This window comes from Amblyraja radiata, chromosome 45, assembly GCF_010909765.2.
Source record: "Amblyraja radiata isolate CabotCenter1 chromosome 45, sAmbRad1.1.pri, whole genome shotgun sequence".
In the NCBI taxonomy this organism is placed as follows: Eukaryota; Metazoa; Chordata; class Chondrichthyes; order Rajiformes; family Rajidae; genus Amblyraja; species Amblyraja radiata.
The window spans coordinates 13,795,731-13,815,226 of NC_046000.1; the positions used below are offsets into that span (position 1 = coordinate 13,795,731).

Below are 19,496 nucleotides of genomic sequence, written 5' to 3' on the forward strand. Positions count from 1 at the left end.
ATGGGACATCTTGCTTGGCGAGGACGAGTTTGGGCCAAAGATCTTGTTTCCAGGCTGCGTGTCTCTATGACTCCTGCTTGCTCTATGTGGGCTCAAGGCAGAGGTAGGAAGGAGTCTGGACTTTGCGTACACCGATGTAATTGATATGGGCAGTGACATACGCATACAGACGTGGTCAGACAAGCCTGTGGAAGTAGACGCCACCAGATTCACACACATAGAGACACCTATGAACATTCAAGATTCAAGAGAGTTTATTGTCATGTGTCCCTGATAGTAAGTAAGTAAGTTTTATTTATGTAGCACGTTTTAAGTCAACTCGCATTGACACCAAAGTGCTTTACATAAAATAAACAATAAGTTTCCATACAAACCAGAGAAAAAGGTTAAAAAAATAAAGAAAATGGACACAACACATTATAGAGTTCAACACAAACGACCCCTCCCAGCAGAATCAAAAATTTCCACTGTGGGGAAAGGCACCAGAAAGTTAAGTCCTCTTCCTCTGTGAAACACCCGAGGTCGGGGCCCATTTGTGGCCTTGCAGCCAGTCCGATGATTTACAGGGCCCTCTTGCCGGGAAGATGGAACTCTGGCGTCGGGTGAAACATTCCTCAGCGGCTTGGAAAGTCTGGAGCGGCTGCCTCCTCCCCGGAGACCGGAGACCGGGGCACTCGTAGCCCTCAGGCCGCGCCGGTTGGAGCTCCGACGCCGGCGAACTCGATCCCAGGTTCCGCGGCGCTCCAAATCCAGCGCTGCCCACGGCCGGACGCCCGCAGCCACAGCTCCACGGTGTTGGGATTCGGCGGCCACAGCGCTCCGGAGCTTACCGCACGGCGACCCGGTAAGGCATCGCCCGCTTCGTGGCTCCGCTCCATGTTGGTATATCTGCACTGCGCCGCCGCCGAAGCTGTAGTCCCGGCCGGTCCCGACAGGAAACGCCGCTCCATTCTCGATGGTAGGCCGCGAGGATGGGGCGAAGAAGCAGCTCGGAGGGATGCTGCCTCTCCGACCAGGTAGGGGACTAAGAAATAAAGTTTCCCCCTCCCCCACCACATAAAAGACCTCCAGCTAACATTTTTAACAGGACCTAAAATTAAAAAAAGGTGAAGAGACGGACTGCGGGCAGGCTGCCATACACAGATGGCGCCCACTCCTGCACATCCGCCATCTTGGATAGGACAATGAAATTCTTGCTTTGCTTCAGCACAACAGAACATAGTGGGCATTGACTACAGAACAGATCAGTGTGTCCATATACACACTGTATAAATATATCGGGTGATTTCACGAAAGGTCACTGGGTCATAGGTCTTCACGCACGGAGCTGAAGGGAAAATAACAGCGGAAGTTGTTGGCCGTGCAGATATAAAGATAGAAAATATCGGGAATTATCGCGTTTGCTCGCTGCATTTCATCAAAACATCAATAATGCCTTAGTTTTGATGAAATGCAGCGAGCAAATCAATAATGCACGGCCAACAACTTCCGCTGTTATTTTCCCTTCAGCTCTCTCTTCTCTTTACCTTCATTTTTCTTCATCTTTGGAACTCTAAAGTAGGATAGCTGTGTCTCACGGTCACCCCGACTTGCACAGTTATTTACAGCGCACAAATTAACCGTTTTCGCGGTTTTTAACAGGTTTGAAAGTGCGCGTTTCCAGCATCAATAACATGTACCGGAAGTGACGTATGTAACCCAGTTGGATTTTGTGGCTTCGTGCATGAAGACCTATGACCCAATGACATTTCGTGAAATCATCTATACACACATGAATAAATAAACTGATCAAGTGCAAATAACAGATAATGGGTTATTAAAGTTCAGAGTTTTGTCCGAGCCAAGTTAACATTCATGTAGACTCATGATGGACACAAAATGCTGGATGTATCCAGAGATTTGTGATTATTGTGTGTTTTTGTCATTTTTACTATATGTAGGACTGCAAGGCAACAACATTTTGTTCAGACCACAAGGTCTGAATGACAATAAAGGCTACTTTGACTTTGTCTTTGACTTTGAGATGCTGCCTGTCCCGCTGAGTTACTCCAGCATTTTGTGTCTATGCATCTGCAGTTCCTTCCTACACGTGTAGACTCGTGGGCAGATGTACGAATCCACATGCACACGAATATTGATGGGGGTTGAGCAGACACAGACACGATGGGCCGAGTGGTCTCGACCTGTGCCACAGATCTCGATGATTTCACAAACTGTGGATTTCTGCTCTGACTGGGCACAAGGCACAGGGGGGCATTTCTGTTTACTCATCTCACTGAACATTCAAAATAAAATCAGTGGTACAGTGTCGTTCACAGCCACATCAGACATTGCCGTCAGTGGGTCAATCGGTGTCGCTGTTAATAACAACGGCCACGTTACAACAAAACATTTTTTTTTTAAATTTCAAAATAGACTTTATTCGTAATAAATATATACAATACAGGAACCAAATTAATTTCACTTGCACTTTACGTGCAATGTGACGAATAAAACTGATTGTATTGTATTGTATTACACAACTCGAAGGCAACAGCATTTCGTTCAGACCGAAAAAGGACAATCTAATCTAATCTAATCTAAACTCCATCCGACATTCTCGGAAGCTATGCTTACATTCAATACTATACACTGGCGTGGAGTCCCTTCCCTTATTTTTGAGGGGCGTCTCCACCACACCCTGCCCCCATGTCCAGCAGCAGAAGAACCGCACTCTGTGGGCTTCCCCCACCGAGCCTTGGCGTTGGCTGCAACGAGCTTCAGTGCGTCCCTCAGCGCGTACTCCTGCAGTCTGCAACATAGAAAATAGGTGCAGGAGTAGGCCATTCGGCCCTTCGAGCCTGCACCGCCATTCAATATGATCATGGCTGATCATTCAACTCAGTATCCCATCCTTGCCTTCTCTCCATACCCCCTGATCCCTTTAGCCACAAGGGCCAGATCTAACTCCCTCTTAAATATAGCCAATGAACTGTGGCCTCAACTACCTTCTGTGGCAGAGAATTCCACAGATTCACCACTCTCTGTGTGAAAAATGTTTTTCTCATCTCGGTCCTAAAAGATTTCCCCCTTATCCTTAAACCCCTTGTTCTGGACTTCCCCAACATCGGGAACAATCTTCCTGCATCTAACCTGTCCAACCCCTTAAGAATTTTGTAAGTTTCTGTAAGATCCCCCCCCTCAATCTTCTAAATTCTAGCGAGTACAAGCCGAGTCTATCCAGTCTTTCTTCATATGAAAGTCCCAGGAATCAGTCTGGTGAACCTTCTCTGTACTCCCTCTATGGCAAGAATGTCTTTCCTCAGATTTGGAGAGTTGCAGCGGGCCAGTCGGCAACATTCCCCGACGGACATCTCGCTCCTCTGGGAGGTCAACAACGCTCGGGCAGACCGTCTGGAGAGCGTCTTACACCGAGTTGATGAAAAATGAATAAAACACCTGTGGCTAGTGAGTGAGTTCTGTCAGTCTGTAAACACTAAACCGCTGTCAGTGATCCGTGAGGAGAAAACTAAACACCCATTTGTTGCGGGGTGGGTGTGGGGGTCGGTGTTGGTGGAGAGATGGGTGTTGGTGCAGGGGAAGGGGTGTGGGTGCCAGGTGGGACGGGGTGCAGTGATGTTTAGCTGTACTTAGACCAGAACACAACCATGGACACCCCCACCCACTCCAGCTCCTCAAACCTGCCCCCCATTCACTGTGATCTTGGCTGGTCTACACTGGCCTCAACACCACCTCCGACCCAATCACCATCAATCTTCCAAAACATTTATCCTTCACATTTTCATACATATCAACTGATCTGACCTGCACCAGCCCCAGGGACAAAGAATTCAATCGACAATAGGTGCAGGAGTATTCGGTCATTCGAGCCAGCACTGCCATTCACTGTGATCAAGGCTGATCATCCCCAATCAGTACCCCGTTCCTGCCTTCTCCCCGTATCACCTGACTGCGCTATCTTTAAGAGCCCTATCTAACTCACTGTTGAAACCATCCAGAGAATTGGCCTCCTGTGGCAGAGAATTCCACGGATTCACTACTCTCTGGTAAATGTTTTTCTTCATCCCCATTCCAATGGCTTACCCCTTATTCTTCAATTGTGGCCCCTGGTTCTGGACTCCCCCAACATCGGGAACATGTTTCCTGCCTCTAGCGTGTCCAATTCCTTAATAATCTTTTACGTTTCAATAAGATCCCTCTCATCCTTCTAAATTCCAGTGTATACAAGCCCAGTCGCTCCGTTCTGTCAACATATGTCAGTCCCACCATAACCGGGAATTAACCTGGTGAACCTACGCTGCACTCCCTAAATAGCAAGAGATTCACCACCTCTGAGAAGAAATGTCATTTATTGATTTACTAATTTGTTGAATTTGATTACGTGTTATCTATGATTATTGTGTTTACAGATTTGTTATGCTGCAGCAAGTAATAATTTCACTATTCTGTTGGTACACATGCCAATTAAACACTCTGAACTTGATTTAATCTCCTTTGGTCTCCTAACCTGAGGAAAGACATTCTTGCCATAGAGGGAGTACAGAGAAGGTTCACCAGGCTGATTCCTGGGATGTCAGGACTTTCATATGAAGAAAGACTGGATAGACTCGGCTTGTACTCGCTGGAATTTAGAAGATTGAGGGGGGATCTTATAGAAACTTACAACATTCTTAAGGGGTTGGACAGGCTAGATGCAGGAAGATTGTTCCCGATGTTGGGGAAGTCCAGAACAAGGGGTCACACAGTTTAAGGATAAGGGGGAAATCTTTTAGGACAGAGATGAGAAAAACATTTTTCACACAGAGTGGTGAATCTCTGGAATTCTCTGCCACAGAACGTAGCTGAGGCCACAGTTCATTGGCTATATTTAAGAGGGAGTTAGATGTGGCCCTTGTGGCTAAAGGGATCAGGGGGTATGGAGAGAAGGCAGGTACAGGATACTGAGTTGGATGATCAGCCCTGATCATATTGAATGGCGGTGCAGGCTCGAAGGGCTGAATGGCCTACTCCTGCACCTATTGTCTATGTTTCTAATGACTGTCTCTGTGTCTTGTAACTCTCTCATTGTTCGTGACTGTCCCACAATTGGGCACATCTCAACATCCACCCAAGATGCAGAGTGCTGGAGTAACTCAACAAGACAGGCAGCATCTGTGGAGAACATGGATCAGTGAAGTTGCATGTTGGACTTCTTCAGAATGGGAACGGAAGATTCCAACCGGTTGAGTTACTCCAGCACAATTTCTCTTTTTTTGTAAACCAGCATCTGCAGTCCCTTGTGTCACCATTTCACTATTACACTGTGAAATATTCTCGAGGTATGCCCACTTTGAAGAAGTTCTCCTTCTTTCTCCGACATGAGTACTGTGAGACCCTCTGTCACTGCCCCTCCCTCTGTGATTCCAGTAGCTCTCCTGGCTATTGAAGTCTGAAGAAGTGTCCCCCTTAGAAAAGGCCATGTATAATCTCCTCCAGAGATGCTGACTGACCCTCTGAGTTACTCCAGCACATTGTGTCTTTTTTTTTTAGTAAACGAGCATCTGCAGATCCTTGTTTCAACACCTCGTAGCAGTGGGCAGTGTACAACACAAGGAAGCGAACACTGAATTTTTCAGTTTCAGGCAACTTTTATCTATCGATTCCTCTCTCTCTCTCTCTCTCTAACTCTCCTTTTAATCCACCACCACTATTCCCCATTTCTCCCCTTTCAGTTTCAGTTTAGTTTATCGTCACGTATACGGAGGTACAGTGAAAAGGTTGTTTTTTTTTGTGAACCAGTCTGTAGAAAGACAATTATATATCGCTTGGAGGAGCAGCACCTCATATTTCGCTTGGGTAGTTCACACCCCAGCGGTATGAACATTGACTTCTCTAACTTCAGATAGCCCTCCCACTAGTCTTACTGTATACGAGTACATTCTATCTATGTCCCGCCCCCTTCCCTGACATCAGTCTGATGAAGGGTCTCAACCCGAAATCCGGAGTAGTGAAGGTCTCGTCCGAAACGTTGCCCATTCCTTCTATCCAGAGATCCTGCCTCATCCTTTAAGTTACTCCAGCATTTAAGTTACTCCAGCACCTACTGTAGAAAGACAATACATGATTCCCATACCCTCCTCCTCCTTGCACCTATTTCTGTCCTGTCCCCCTCTTGGTTCGATCCACCAACCACCCACACGTTTTCCCTACAAGATCCCCTCCCCCACTTCGTTCCACCTGTCCTCAACACTGCTATCTACCCGCATTGCTGATGACTCTTGGATCACAGGGAGGGTGGGGGTTGCACTTCTAGAAAACCCAATTTTCCAGTAAATAGTGTATACATGAACGCAGTACACTTCCAGTTTTCCACTTTCCATAAAGTCCATAAGAGTGATTTTTTTGTTGTGTATCTCACATTCTTAATTGCTGAATGGATATATTTAAGGCAGAGATAGATAGATTCTTGATTGATACGGGTGTCAGGGGTTATGGGGAGAAGGCAGGAGAATGGGGCTGAGGGGGAAATATAGATCAGCTGTGATTGAATGGCAGAGTAGGCTTGGTTGGGCGAATGGCCTAATTCTGCTCTTATCATAAAAACTTATGAAACGTGTAAGAGCAAAGTTCATGTCAATATTGGACCCGCTCAGGTTATATACGACTAGAATCGAAAGCAAGTCTACATTCTGGTCTGCAGGTGTGGTCAAAATCAGAGGAAGATCAAAGTCACCAAGTGAACATGAACAATCGAAAGGTAATTTTTAATCTCAGCTCTGGTCACTGGGCAGATGCTGGTTATCGATGCTCAGACATATTATCTCCATCAGTCAGAAAATGTCTGAAGCTCAACAACCTACACCCAGAGCCGTGGGAGACTGTGGTCCGCTGACAGCGGGCCGTACTCGATGTGTGTGGGGGGGATTTCCCTGAGCTTTCCCTTGTTCATATTGTGGTCTTCAGAGGACATGGCTTGCTGATGCCACGGTGGAGTTGATGCCGGGTGTGGTCGGGCACTGGCAAACGTTTGGCAGGCATTCTCAGTCCAGGAATTTGGAGAGTAAAGGGGCTAAAAGAGACGGTGAGTGAAGGTGTCAGTTCTGGGATGGAGGACGACAGTGGGAGCCAGTGAGGAGATGCGATGGGAAACAAGGTGAGCGGCTGAGGAAACATGACACCAAGATGGAGCAAGATAGGGAATAAATTGCAAATATGTTATATTTCATTTAGGTTTGGTGACCCCCCCCCCCCCCCCCCCCCCCCCCCCAAATCTTTGCACATCCCCAATCTTTTCCACTCGTCACTCTAATTTCTTGTTTCATGTACCTTGTGTTTTATGACTGTTGGCAAATCAATTTCCCTCTTGGGATGAATAAAGTTCTATCGCATCATTTGATCTTGATTTGGGCAATGAATGGACAATGGACAAGAACGTAATCACTTTTGTTCTAAATGAATGTTCTGATCTTAATCCTTGTAACCACTGTGGTTCGGTGGTGTTGATGGGGAGAATGTCGACCCTCTCCCGCACTAACATAAGCAGTGATCAAATTAACATGGGTGTGAATTCAGTGTTTGCGGATATCAAAGCCCAATTTGTTTGTGCATTTCATGCCCTTTGTCCAAGTGTTCCCAACAGTCTAACAAGGTAGACAAGGGAGAGGGAGCTGAAGAAAAGGATGCGGGCGAGATTGTTAATCAATAGCCCTGTGTGGGTGGATTTGTACATCTGGGGGCATGTGCCCGTGTGACCACCTATTTGTGTCCTAAGTCTGCACCGAAGACTTGTCCCCCATTTCTTGGCCTTCCTTACCAGTGGACCCAGACCTCATTCCGTTAAGCCCAAGTTCCACAGCCTTCTTCTTCTTGCGTGTGGCGTGCACAGCCTAAAGTTGTTTGACAATTTGTTCTAATTGATCTTATTTGATTGTGCACACCAGGTTGATTGCATTTGTCGACACAGGGCGGACCACGTGAAGGTTGCAATCTCCCACCCTGCACAGCCTTCCAGCCTCAGGGACTACCAAAACGACATAGACTCTGATTTTAAAGATAATTTAGAGCAGCAAAACAGGCAATTTGGACCAACTACAGGTTTTTATGCTCTTTGGGAACCTCCTCCTGAATATCAGCCAGCAAATATGAGAGATGGCCTGAGTGCTTTCTCTCGAGCTGCTTCATGGGAAATTCAAAAGCTTTCTCAGAAATAACAATTTCTAATGCGCCATAACTTACCTGGGCCTCTTTCACTTTCATGTTGTGAGAGTAAGTTTCTGTTTACTCTACTATCTGACTATAAAAACTTGAACCCTTTGTTTCACTTTCCCTGTCGTTAACTTTGGATAAATATTAAATAAATGGAAACCTTCTGGTCTGAGCCAACACTGCATCGTTGGCAGAGAGTCTTGAGATGGTCAGAGAAGCAGACATGGAAAAGTAACAGGGAGTTTTTAAAAGAATGAGATCTAGTTTCAGCTTTCTCAATGAAACGCAGGAACAATTAGGCAGTTGGAAATGATTAACAACTGAATGTGGGAATAGGTTGGGGTTTGACATCCACAAACACTGAATTCACACCAGAGTATATTTGATCGCTGCTTATTGTGTGGGAGAGGGTAGACACACTGCCCAGCACCACACGACTGAACCACGATGGTGCAAGGATTATAAGAACATCCATTTCTAACAAAGGTGTCTGCACTAATTCATTGCCCAAAGCCAGGATCAAACACAAATCTAAAATTAAATAAAACATATTTACAGTTTATTCCTCATCTTGCTTTTGTTGCCAGATAACCGGGCGTCCTTGACTCTTTTAGCTCCATCTCGGTTTCTGTTTCTGAAGCCTTCTATTTTCTCTTATTTAAGCCATCTCTCATCATCTGTTCCCTCATAAAAACTGTTGCAGGCACTCTGTGAATCTTGTGCGGCTTCATCTGATCCCATTTTACCTTTCCCCATTTCACTACCCTCAGCCCCAAATCACCAGAGATCAGTACGTTCTCTGGCAAGATGCTGAGAATTGTTGATCAGCAGACAGATGCAGTGATTCTTCAACCAGGACAAGTGAAGTTCAACGGATAAAATTAAATAAATGTGAAATATTGACCTTTAGCTCAAGAAGGTTGGATCACAAATAGAAATTATCTTACAGTATTGGCAGATTTATCTAAATTAGTTCCACCTTCTTGGGTACACTGCTGCACAGATTCACCAGGTAAATATTAAGACGAAGATTAATATCAGAACGAAGTATGAAGAGCTGGTCATAGACTGCCGTAAGCAGGGCTGGAAGGCAAGGTGTATGCCCATCGAGGTTGGCTGCAGAGGTTTTGCAGGGCAATCGCTCTACAAAGCCTTGAGTGCACTGGGCATAAACGGAGTGGCGAGGAGATAGGCCATCAAGAACACTACAGAGGCAGCAGAGAAGGCCTCGAGATGGCTCTGGATCAGGAGAGAATGTCCATGGGGAGGAGCGAATGGCACCTTAACACAAGTCGTGGTCTGATCAACCACGGCTGGGTTGCCTGGGCGAGGGTGTCTGATGTTGAAAGACCCGAAGCACCCAATGACCCCAGGTTACATCACTGATGATGTGTTCAGGAGCATCAATAGGTGTATTTTTAGCAAAAGGCTAAAAAACAATCGCAAGTACAAAGTGCACAGATTTGATTTGCATTCCTGCAGGTACAAATGATTCATGAAATATTATTATGTTGTTGGGTTTGTTGTATTGAACCCTAACCATCAGAATCCAAATCACTACAAACATCAGGTATTATCACAACGTTTAGCAGGTACTATCGCAACATTTCAGAAACATTTAGACAGGTACGTGGATAGAACAGGTTTAGAGAGATATGGGCCAAAGGCAGGCAGGTGGGACATGTTAGTCAGTGTGGGCAGGTTGGGCAGAAGGGCCTGTTTTCACACTGTATGATTCGATGAAAATATAACCCAAATTGTTTAACATCTGGTGTTGGTTTATAATGTGATCTCTATCTTATTTCCAGTTTAAACCAAAACCTGGAGATTTGATTGAAATACGTCGAAGTCTGATTACACACTGGGCCCTCTACATGGGAGATGGGGATGTCGTACATTTATATATTGGTAAAAGCTGTTCACTTTTATTCTCCTATTTAACATGTTTTGCATTGTAGACTTCTCTGTCCACGTGTAATTCATCCCATACCAGGGATACTATCAGATGATAAAAGACCATTTAATATCTATTCTAGATGGTGCAAGTGGAAATACTAGGTCGGAAAGGACTGGTGTGATTAAGAGGGAGCCTCTCGCTGAGGTGGCTGACTATGATTCCTGGAAAGTCAACAATGGATCAGATGGAATATGGAATCCATTACCCGTTGACAAGATAATCAAAAAGGCTAAAGAAAAGATTGGATACAGTGTGCATTACGATGTACTAAATGCAAACTGCGAACACTTTGTTAATTCACTTCGGTATGATATACAGATATCATTTCAGGTAAGTACAGTATATAACGTGGACATAATGTCATTGTTCTTTGACGGGGCTGAGATTACTTTGGGGACTGGTCCTCCAGCGAATTATTGTCCCTTCAAATGCATGGGACATGATGGTACAAGAATGTTATATGTATCCAACGCCTCTACTTCCTTAGAAGTTTAGCATGTCCCCTACAACTCTCACCAACTTCTACAGATGCACCATAGAAAGTATTTTATCAGGATGCATCACATCTTGGTTTAGGAACAGCTCCAACCAAGACCGCAAGAAATTACAGTAAATTGTGGATGGACCCCAGACCATCAGACAAACCAACCTCCCTTCTATTGACTCATACCTCATGCTGCCTCGGCAAGGCCACCAGCATAATCACAGACGAGTCGCACCCTGGCAACTTCCTCTTCTCCCCTCTCCCATTAGGCAAGAGGTATAGGTGTGAAAACACACATCTCCAGATTCTGTATGAAGAAGGTGTATGAACAATTAAGCGGTTGGAAATGATTAACAACTGAATGTGGGAAAAGTTGGGGTTTGACATCCACAAACACTGAATTCACACCGGAGTTTATTTGATCGCTGCTTATTGTGTGGGAGAGGGTAGACACACTGCCAACCACCACACGACTGAACCACAATGGTGCAAGGATTATAAGAACATCCATTTCTAACAAAGGTGTCTGCACTAATTCATTGCCCAAAGCCAGGATCAAACACCAATCTAAAATTAAATATAACATTATTACATTTTATTCCTCATCTTGCTTTTGTTGCCAGATAACCGGGCATCCTTGACTCTTTTAACTCCATCTTGGTTTCTGTTTCTGAAGCCTTCTATTTTCTCTTATTTAAGCCATCTCTCATCATCTGTTCCCTCATGAAAACTGTTGCAGGCACTCTGTGAATCCTGTGTGGATTCATCTGATACCATTTTACCTTTCCCCATTTCACTACCCTCAGCCCCAAATCACCATAGATCAGTACGTTCTCTGGCAAGATGCTGAGAATTGTTGATCAGCAGACAGATGCAGTGATTCTTCAACCAGGACAAGTGAAGATCAACGGACAAAATTAAATAAATGTGAAATATTGACCTTAAGCTCAAGAGGGTTGGATCACAAATAGAAATTATCTTACAGTATTGGCAGATTTATATAAATTAGTTCCACCTTCTTGGGTACACTGCTGCACAGATTCACCAGGTAAATATTAAGACGAAGATTAATATCAGAACGAAGTATGAAGAGCTGGTCATAGACTGCCGTAAGCAGGGCTGGAAGGCAAGGTGTATGCCCATCGAGGTTGGCTGCAGAGGTTTTGCAGGGCAATCGCTCTACAAAGCCTTGAGTGCACTGGGCATCAACGGAGTGGCGAGGACACCACAGAGGCAGCAGAGAAGGCCTCGAGATGGCTCTGGATCAGGAGAGAATGTCCATGGGGAGGAGCGAATGCCACCTGAACACAAGTCGTGGTCTGATCAACCACGGCTGGGTCGCCTGGGCGAGGGTGTCTGATGTTGAAAGACCCGAAGCACCCAATGACCCCAGGTTACATCACTGATGATGTGTTCAGGAGCATCAATAGATGTATTTTTAGCAAAAGGCTAAAAAACAATCGCAAGTACAAAGTGCACAGATTTGATTTGCACTCCTGCAGGTACAAATGATTCATGAAATATTATTTTGTTGTTGGGTTTGTTGTATTGAACCCTAACCATCAGAATCCAAATCACTACAAACATCAGGTATTATCACAACGTTTAGCGGGTACTATCGCAACATTTCAGAAACATTTAGACAGGTACGTGGATAGAACAGGTTTAGAGATATATGGGCCAAAGGCAGGCAGGTGGGACATGTTAGTCAGTGTGGGCAGGTTGGGCAGAAGGGCCTGTTTTCACACTGTATGATTCGATGAAAATATAACCCAAATTGTTTAACATCTGGTGTTGGTTTATAATGTGATCTCTATCTTATTTCCAGTTTAAACCAAAACCTGGAGATTTGATTGAAATACGTCAAAGTCTGATTACACACTGGGCCCTCTACATGGGAGATGGGGACATCGTACATTTATATATTGGTAAAAGCTGTTCACTTTTATTCTCCTATTTAACATGTTTTGCATTGTAGACTTCTCTGTCCACGTGTAATTCAACCCATACCAGGGATACTATCAGATGATAAAACACCATTTAATATCTATTCTAGATGGTGCAAGTGGAAATACTAGGTCGGAAAGGATTGGTGTGATTAAGAGGGAGCCTCTCGACGAGGTGGCTGACTATGATTCCTGGAAAGTCAACAATGGATCAGATGGAATATGGAATCCATTACCCGTTGACAAGATAATCAAAAAGGCTAAAGAAAAGATTGGATACAGTGTGCATTACGATGTACTAAATGCAAACTGCGAACACTTTGTTAATTCACTTCGGTATGGTATACCGATATCATTTCAGGTAAGTACAGTATATAACGTGGACATAATGTCATTGTTCTTTGACGGGGCTGAGATTACTTTGGGGACTGGTCCTCCAGCGAATTATTGTCCCTTCAAATGCATGGGACATGATGGTACAAGAATGTTATATGTATCCAACGCCTCTACTTCCTTAGAAGTTTAGCATGTCCCCTACAACTCTCACCAACTTCTACAGATGCACCATAGAAAGTATTTTATCAGGATGCATCACATCTTGGTTTAGGAACAGCTCCAACCAAGACCGCAAGAAATTACAGTAAATTGTGGATGGACCCCAGACCATCAGACAAACCAACCTCCCTTCTATTGACTCATACCTCATGCTGCCTCGGCAAGGCCACCAGCATAATCACAGACGAGTCGCACCCTGGCAACTCCCTCTTCTCCCCTCTCCCATTAGGCAAGAGGTATAGGTGTGAAAACACACATCTCCAGATTCTGTATGAAGAAGGTGTATGAACAATTAAGCGGTTGGAAATGATTAACAACTGAATGTGGGAAAAGTTGGGGTTTGACATCCACAAACACTGAATTCACACCGGAGTTTATTTGATCGCTGCTTATTGTGTGGGAGAGGGTAGACACACTGCCAACCACCACACGACTGAACCACGATGGTGCAAGGATTATAAGAACATCCATTTCTAACAAAGGTGTCTGCACTAATTCATTGCCCAAAGCCAGGATCAAACACCAATCTAAAATTAAATATAACATTATTACATTTTATTCCTCATCTTGCTTTTGTTGCCAGATAACCGGGTGTCCTTGACTCTTTTAGCTCCACCTCAGTTTCTGTTTCCTAAGCCTTCTATTTTCTCTTATTTAAGCCATCTCTCATCATCTGTTACCTCATGAAAACTGTTGCAGGCACTCTGTGAATCCTGTGTGGATTCATCTGATACCATTTTACCTTTCCCCATTTCACTACCCTCAGCCCCAAATCACCAGAGATCAGTACGTTCTCTGGCAAGATGCTGAGAATTGTTGATCAGCAGACAGATGCAGTGAATTTTCCAGCAGGACAAGTGAAGATCACACAAAAGCGCAGCAAAACAGGCAATTTGGACCAACTACAGGTTTTTATGCTCTTTGGGAACCTCCTCCTGCATATCAGCCTTCGTTTCCAGCAAATATGAGAGATGGCCTGAGTGCTTTCTCTCGAGCTGCTTCATGGGAAATTCAAAAGCTTTCTCAGAAATAACAATTTCTAATGCGCCATAACTTACCTGGGCCTCTTTCACTTTCATGTTGTGAGAGTAAGTTCCTGTTTACTCTACTATCTGACTATAAAAACTTGAAACCTTGTACCCTTTGTTTCACTTTCCCTGTCGTTAACTTTGGATAAATATTAAATAAATGGAAACCTTCTGGTCTGAGCCAACATTGCATCGTTGGCAGAGAGTCTTGAGATGGTCAGAGAAGCAGACATGGAAAAGTAACAGGGAGTTTTTAAAAGAATGAGATCTAGTTTCAGCTTTCTCAATGAAACGCAGGAACAATTAGGCAGTTGGAAATGATTAACAACTGAATGTGGGAATAGGTTGGGGTTTGACATCCACAAACACTGAATTCACACCGGAGTTTATTTGATCGCTGCTTATTGTGTGGGAGAGGGTAGACACACTGCCAACCACCACACGACTGAACCACAATGGTGCAAGGATTATAAGAACATCCATTTCTAACAAAGGTGTCTGCACTAATTCATTGCCCAAAGCCAGGATCAAACACAAAACTAAAATTAAATAAAACATATTTGCAGTTTATTCCTCATCTTGCTTTTGTTGCCAGATAACCGGGCGTCCTTGACTCTTTTAACTCCATCTCGGTTTCTGTTTCTGAAGCCTTCTATTTTCTCTTATTTAAGCCATCTCTCATCATCTGTTCCCTCATGAAAACTGTTGCAGGCACTCTGTGAATCCTGTGTGGATTCATCTGATACCATTTTACCTTTCCCCATTTCACTACCCTCAGCCCCAAATCACCACAGATCAGTACGTTCTCTGGCAAGATGCTGAGAATTGTTGATCAGCAGACAGATGCAGTGATTCTTCAACCAGGACAAGTGAAGATCAACGGACAAAATTAAATAAATGTGAAATATTGACCTTAAGCTCAAGAGGGCTGGATCACAAATAGGAATTATCTTACAGTATTGGCAGATTTATCTAAATTAGTTCCACCTTCTTGGGTACACTGCTGCACAGATTCACCAGGTAAATATTAAGACGAAGGTTAATATCAGAACGAGTATGAAGAGCTGGTCATAGACTGCCGTAAGCAGGGCTGGAAGGCAAGGTGTATGCCCATCGTGGTTGGCTGCAGAGGTTTTGCAGGGCAATCGCTCTACAAAGCCTTGAGTGCACTGGGCATAAACGGAAGTGGCGAGGAGATAGGCCATCAAGAACACTACAGAGGCAGCAGAGAAGGCCTCGAGATGGCTCTGGATCAGGAGGAGAATGTCCATGGGGAGGAGCGAATGGCCACCTTAACACAAGTCGTGGTCTGATCAGCCACGGCTGGGTCGCCTGGGCGAGGGGTGTCTGATGTTGAAAGACCCGAAGCACCCAATGACCCCAGGTTACATCACTGATGATGTGTTCAGGAGCATCAATAGATGTATTTTTAGCAAAAGGCTAAAAAACAATCACAAGTACAAAGTGCACAGATTTGATTTGCATTCCTGCAGGTACAAATGATTCATGAAATATTATTATGTTGTTGGGTTTGTTGTATTGAACCCTAACCATCAGAATCCAAATCACTACAAACATCAGGTATTATCACAACGTTTAGCAGGTACTATCGCAACATTTCAGAAACATTTAGACAGGTACGTGGATAGAACAGGTTTAGAGATATATGGGCCAAAGGCAGGCAGGTGGGACATGTTAGTCAGTGTGGGCAGGTTGGGCCGAAGGGCCTGTTTTCACACTGTATGATTCGATGAAAATATAACCCAAATTGTTTAACATCTGGTTGGTTTATAATGTGATCTCTATCTTATTTCCAGTTTAAACCAAAACCTGGAGATTTGATTGAAATACGTCGAAGTCTGTTTACACACTGGGCCCTCTACATGGGAGATGGAGACGTCGTACATTTATATATTGGTAAAAGCTGTTCACTTTTATTCTCGTATTTAACATGTTTTGCATTGTAGACTTCTCTGTCCACGTGTAATTCATCCCATACCAGGGATACTATCAGATGATAAAAGACCATTTAATATCTATTCTAGATGGTGCAAGTGGAGATACTAGGTTGGAAGGGATTGGTGTGATTAAGAGGCAGCCTCTCGACGAGGTGGCTGACTATGATTCCTGGAAAGTCAACAATGGATCAGATGAAATATGGAATCCATTACCCGTTGACAAGATAATCAAAAAGGCTAAAGAAAAGATTGGATGCAGTGTGCGTTACAATGCACTAAATGCAAACTGTGAACACTTTGTTAATTCACTTCGGTATGGTATACAGATATCATTTCAGGTAAGTACAGTATATAACGTGGACATAAAGTCATTGTTCTTTGACGGGGCTGAGATTACTTTGGGGACTGGTCCTCCAGCGAATTATTGTCCCTTCAAATGCATGGGACATGATGGTACAAGAATGTTATATGTATCCAACGCCTCTACTTCCTTAGAAGTTTGGCATGTCCCCTACAACTCTCACCAACTTCTACAGATGCACCCTAGAAAGTATTTTATCAGGATGCATCACATCTTGGTTTAGGAACAGCTCCAACGAAGACCGCAAGAAATTACAGCAAATTGTGGATGGACCCCAGACCATCAGACAAACCAACCTCCCTTCTATTGACTCATACCTCATGCTGCCTCGGCAAGGCCACCAGCATAATCACAGACGAGTCGCACCCTGGCAACTCCCTCTTCTCCCCTCTCCCATTAGGCAAGAGGTATAGGTGTGAAAACACACATCTCCAGATTCTGTATGAAGAAGGGTTTCAACCCGAAACTTGCCTATTTCCTTCACTCCATTGATGCTGCCTCACCCGCTGAGTTTCTCCAGCATTTTTATCAATCTCCAGATTTAGGGGACAGTTTCTACCAGCTGTTATCAGGTAACTGAATCATCCTACACACCCAGAGATCAGTGCTGAACTACCATCTACCTCTTTGGTGACCCTTGGACTATCCTTGATAGGACTCTGCTGGTTTTATCTTGCACTAAACGTTATTCCCTTATTGTGTATCTATACACTGTGAATGGCTCGATTGTAATCATGTATTGTCTTTCTGCTGACTGGATAGCACTCTACATAAGCTTTTCACTGTACCTCAGTACACGTGACAATAAACTAAACTAATGTTCACTGGCTGGCTTATGTATATTTGGCAGTGAGATCCAACTGGGTTGGGGATTGGGGTAACGTTTAGACTAAAATAGTAATGCTTTGAAGGGAAGGGGCGGCAAAGGCACAAGGAGCAGTCACCAGAGGGTCATGTCATCGATGACATCACTTAGAATCACTTGGAACATTTCTACTGTAGAATCCATTGCTATACTTGAAAATATCTTTTTTTTTCACAGGTTATTACAGGAATCGGATTACTTGGTGCAGCGGCCTTCCTCAGTCCTGCTGCTGCTGTTGTTGCTGTTGGTGCCGCCTGGCTTTTCAATGTTTTTTCCTGGTTTGAACCCAACACTGAAAAGCAAATCAGTGAAAAGCACATCAGAGAATGGCACATCAGTGAATAGCACAAAACAAACTTAGAGTGTGCTGAGTTGTTATTAAAGCATTAATCAACCCCATTGATTGAGTCGATGCACCACCAGCATTGGCTGCCTCGCCAACAGTCTGTCTGTCCTTTCTACTCTTTTTATTAATTTTAAGTAAGTGTTAAAAGAATGTTTTAGAGTTTCTCGGTTTGTTTGATGTGGGGGATGGAGAGAATCGGGGGAAACTTTTTTCAATCTCTTACCGCGACAGAGATGCGATTTTTCACGGAATCGTATCTCCGTCGCCTCTGCGGCCTAACATCGAGGAGTTGGCGTCTTTCCTGGAGAACGGCCCGGCGCTCATGCCGCGGGCGCTGTGCGGACTTCAACATCGCGGAGCTGCGATCCTTTTCCAAGGATCGACTGTGGACAGCTCCAACCGCGGGGCCTGTGGACTTTAGCATTGTGAAGCCAGCGGTCTCTGGTAAGAAGAGGCCGACTCGGGAGCTCCATGTCACGGAGAGAGTTTCAAACGTCCCGACGCGGGAGTTCCGATCATCCCGATGCGAGGGCCTCGGACAGTCAGTAGCGGTGACTGCGGAGGGTTCAACAGCCCCGACTGCGTTGAACAAAGAGGAAGATAATTGAACTTCATTACCTTCCATCACAGTGGAATCTGCTGTGGTGCATGTTTATGTTACATTTTATTTTATGTGGCAGGGTGCCTTGTTGCTTTTCACTTCGTATGGCTGTATGGGAACTCAAATTTCACTGTACCTTAATTGGTTCATGTGACAATAAATTAATCTTGAAATCTTGTATCTTTCTTCAGGTCCACACAGGGTTTATTTAATCTGTTTACAGCGCTGCTATGATCCAGGAGGACTGATTTCAAAGCCAATCCACTTCACACCAAGCCTAACTTGTTATGGTGCCATACAAGCAGAATGAAGCATCCTATCTATGCCACCTAATTAATTTACTCTCAATCTTCAGTAAAGCCGAGGATGCGGTTTGGGAACAGCTCCATAGAAGACCGCAAGATATTGTGGACGCAGCCCAGACCATCACACAACCAACCTCCCCTCCATTGACTCCATTTATACCTTGCGTTGCCTTGGCAATCCAGCAGCAAATCAAGGATGTGTCGCACCCTGTCCACTCCCCCTTCTCCCCTCTCCCATCAGGCAAAAGCTATAGAAGTGTGAAAACACACATACCTCTAGATTCAAGAACAGTTTCTTCACCTCAAAGATACCTTCTCCTACTTATCCTTAGACCACGATCCCACAGATGAACACCAAGGCCTTAATCACAAACACCATTACTGATTTCATCACTTCTAGTTATCTGCCATCCACAGCCTCCAACCTTATCGTTTCCCAGCCAGTTTTTATTTTCTTCCCAAAATCCACAAACACAACTGCCCTGGCAACCCATGTTTCTGCCTGCTCCTCCCCCTGGTCCAATCTCTCCCGATCTATGTCCAAGATACCTCACATGCCCTTCGTCCTTTAATGACTTCCGCTTTCCGAGCCCCCACTCCCTTACTAGGACGTTCGGTCACTCTCCACCTCCATCCCCCACCAGGAGGCCTTAAAACCCTGTGTTTCTTCCTCGACCACAGACCCTTCTAATTTCCCTCTACTAACACTCACTCCGCCTAGCGGAGCTGGTCCTCACCCCTCAACACTTCTCCCTTGACTCCTCCACTTCCTCCAAGTCCAAGTGCGTAGCTATGGGCACCCACGTGGGCCCCAGCTACGCCTGCCCCTTTGTATGACAGTCCTTTCAGGTGATGCAGAGGTTCACCTGCACCTCCTCCAACCTCATCTGCTGTATTCATTGTTCA

At 44.7% G+C, this 19,496-nt stretch overlaps 1 protein-coding gene across 1 annotated transcript in view; it reads left to right on the forward strand.

Moving 5' to 3' along the window:
• Positions 1-17,890, forward strand: part of LOC116968470 — a 68,249-nt gene extending 50,359 nt beyond the window's left edge. The window contains exon 8 of the mRNA XM_033015236.1: positions 17,632-17,890. Within this exon, the coding sequence (XP_032871127.1) occupies positions 17,632-17,699 (68 nt within the window). The 3' untranslated portion in view covers positions 17,700-17,890. The remainder of the gene's footprint in view (positions 1-17,631) is intronic.
• Positions 17,891-19,496: the final 1,606 nt, after the last annotated feature.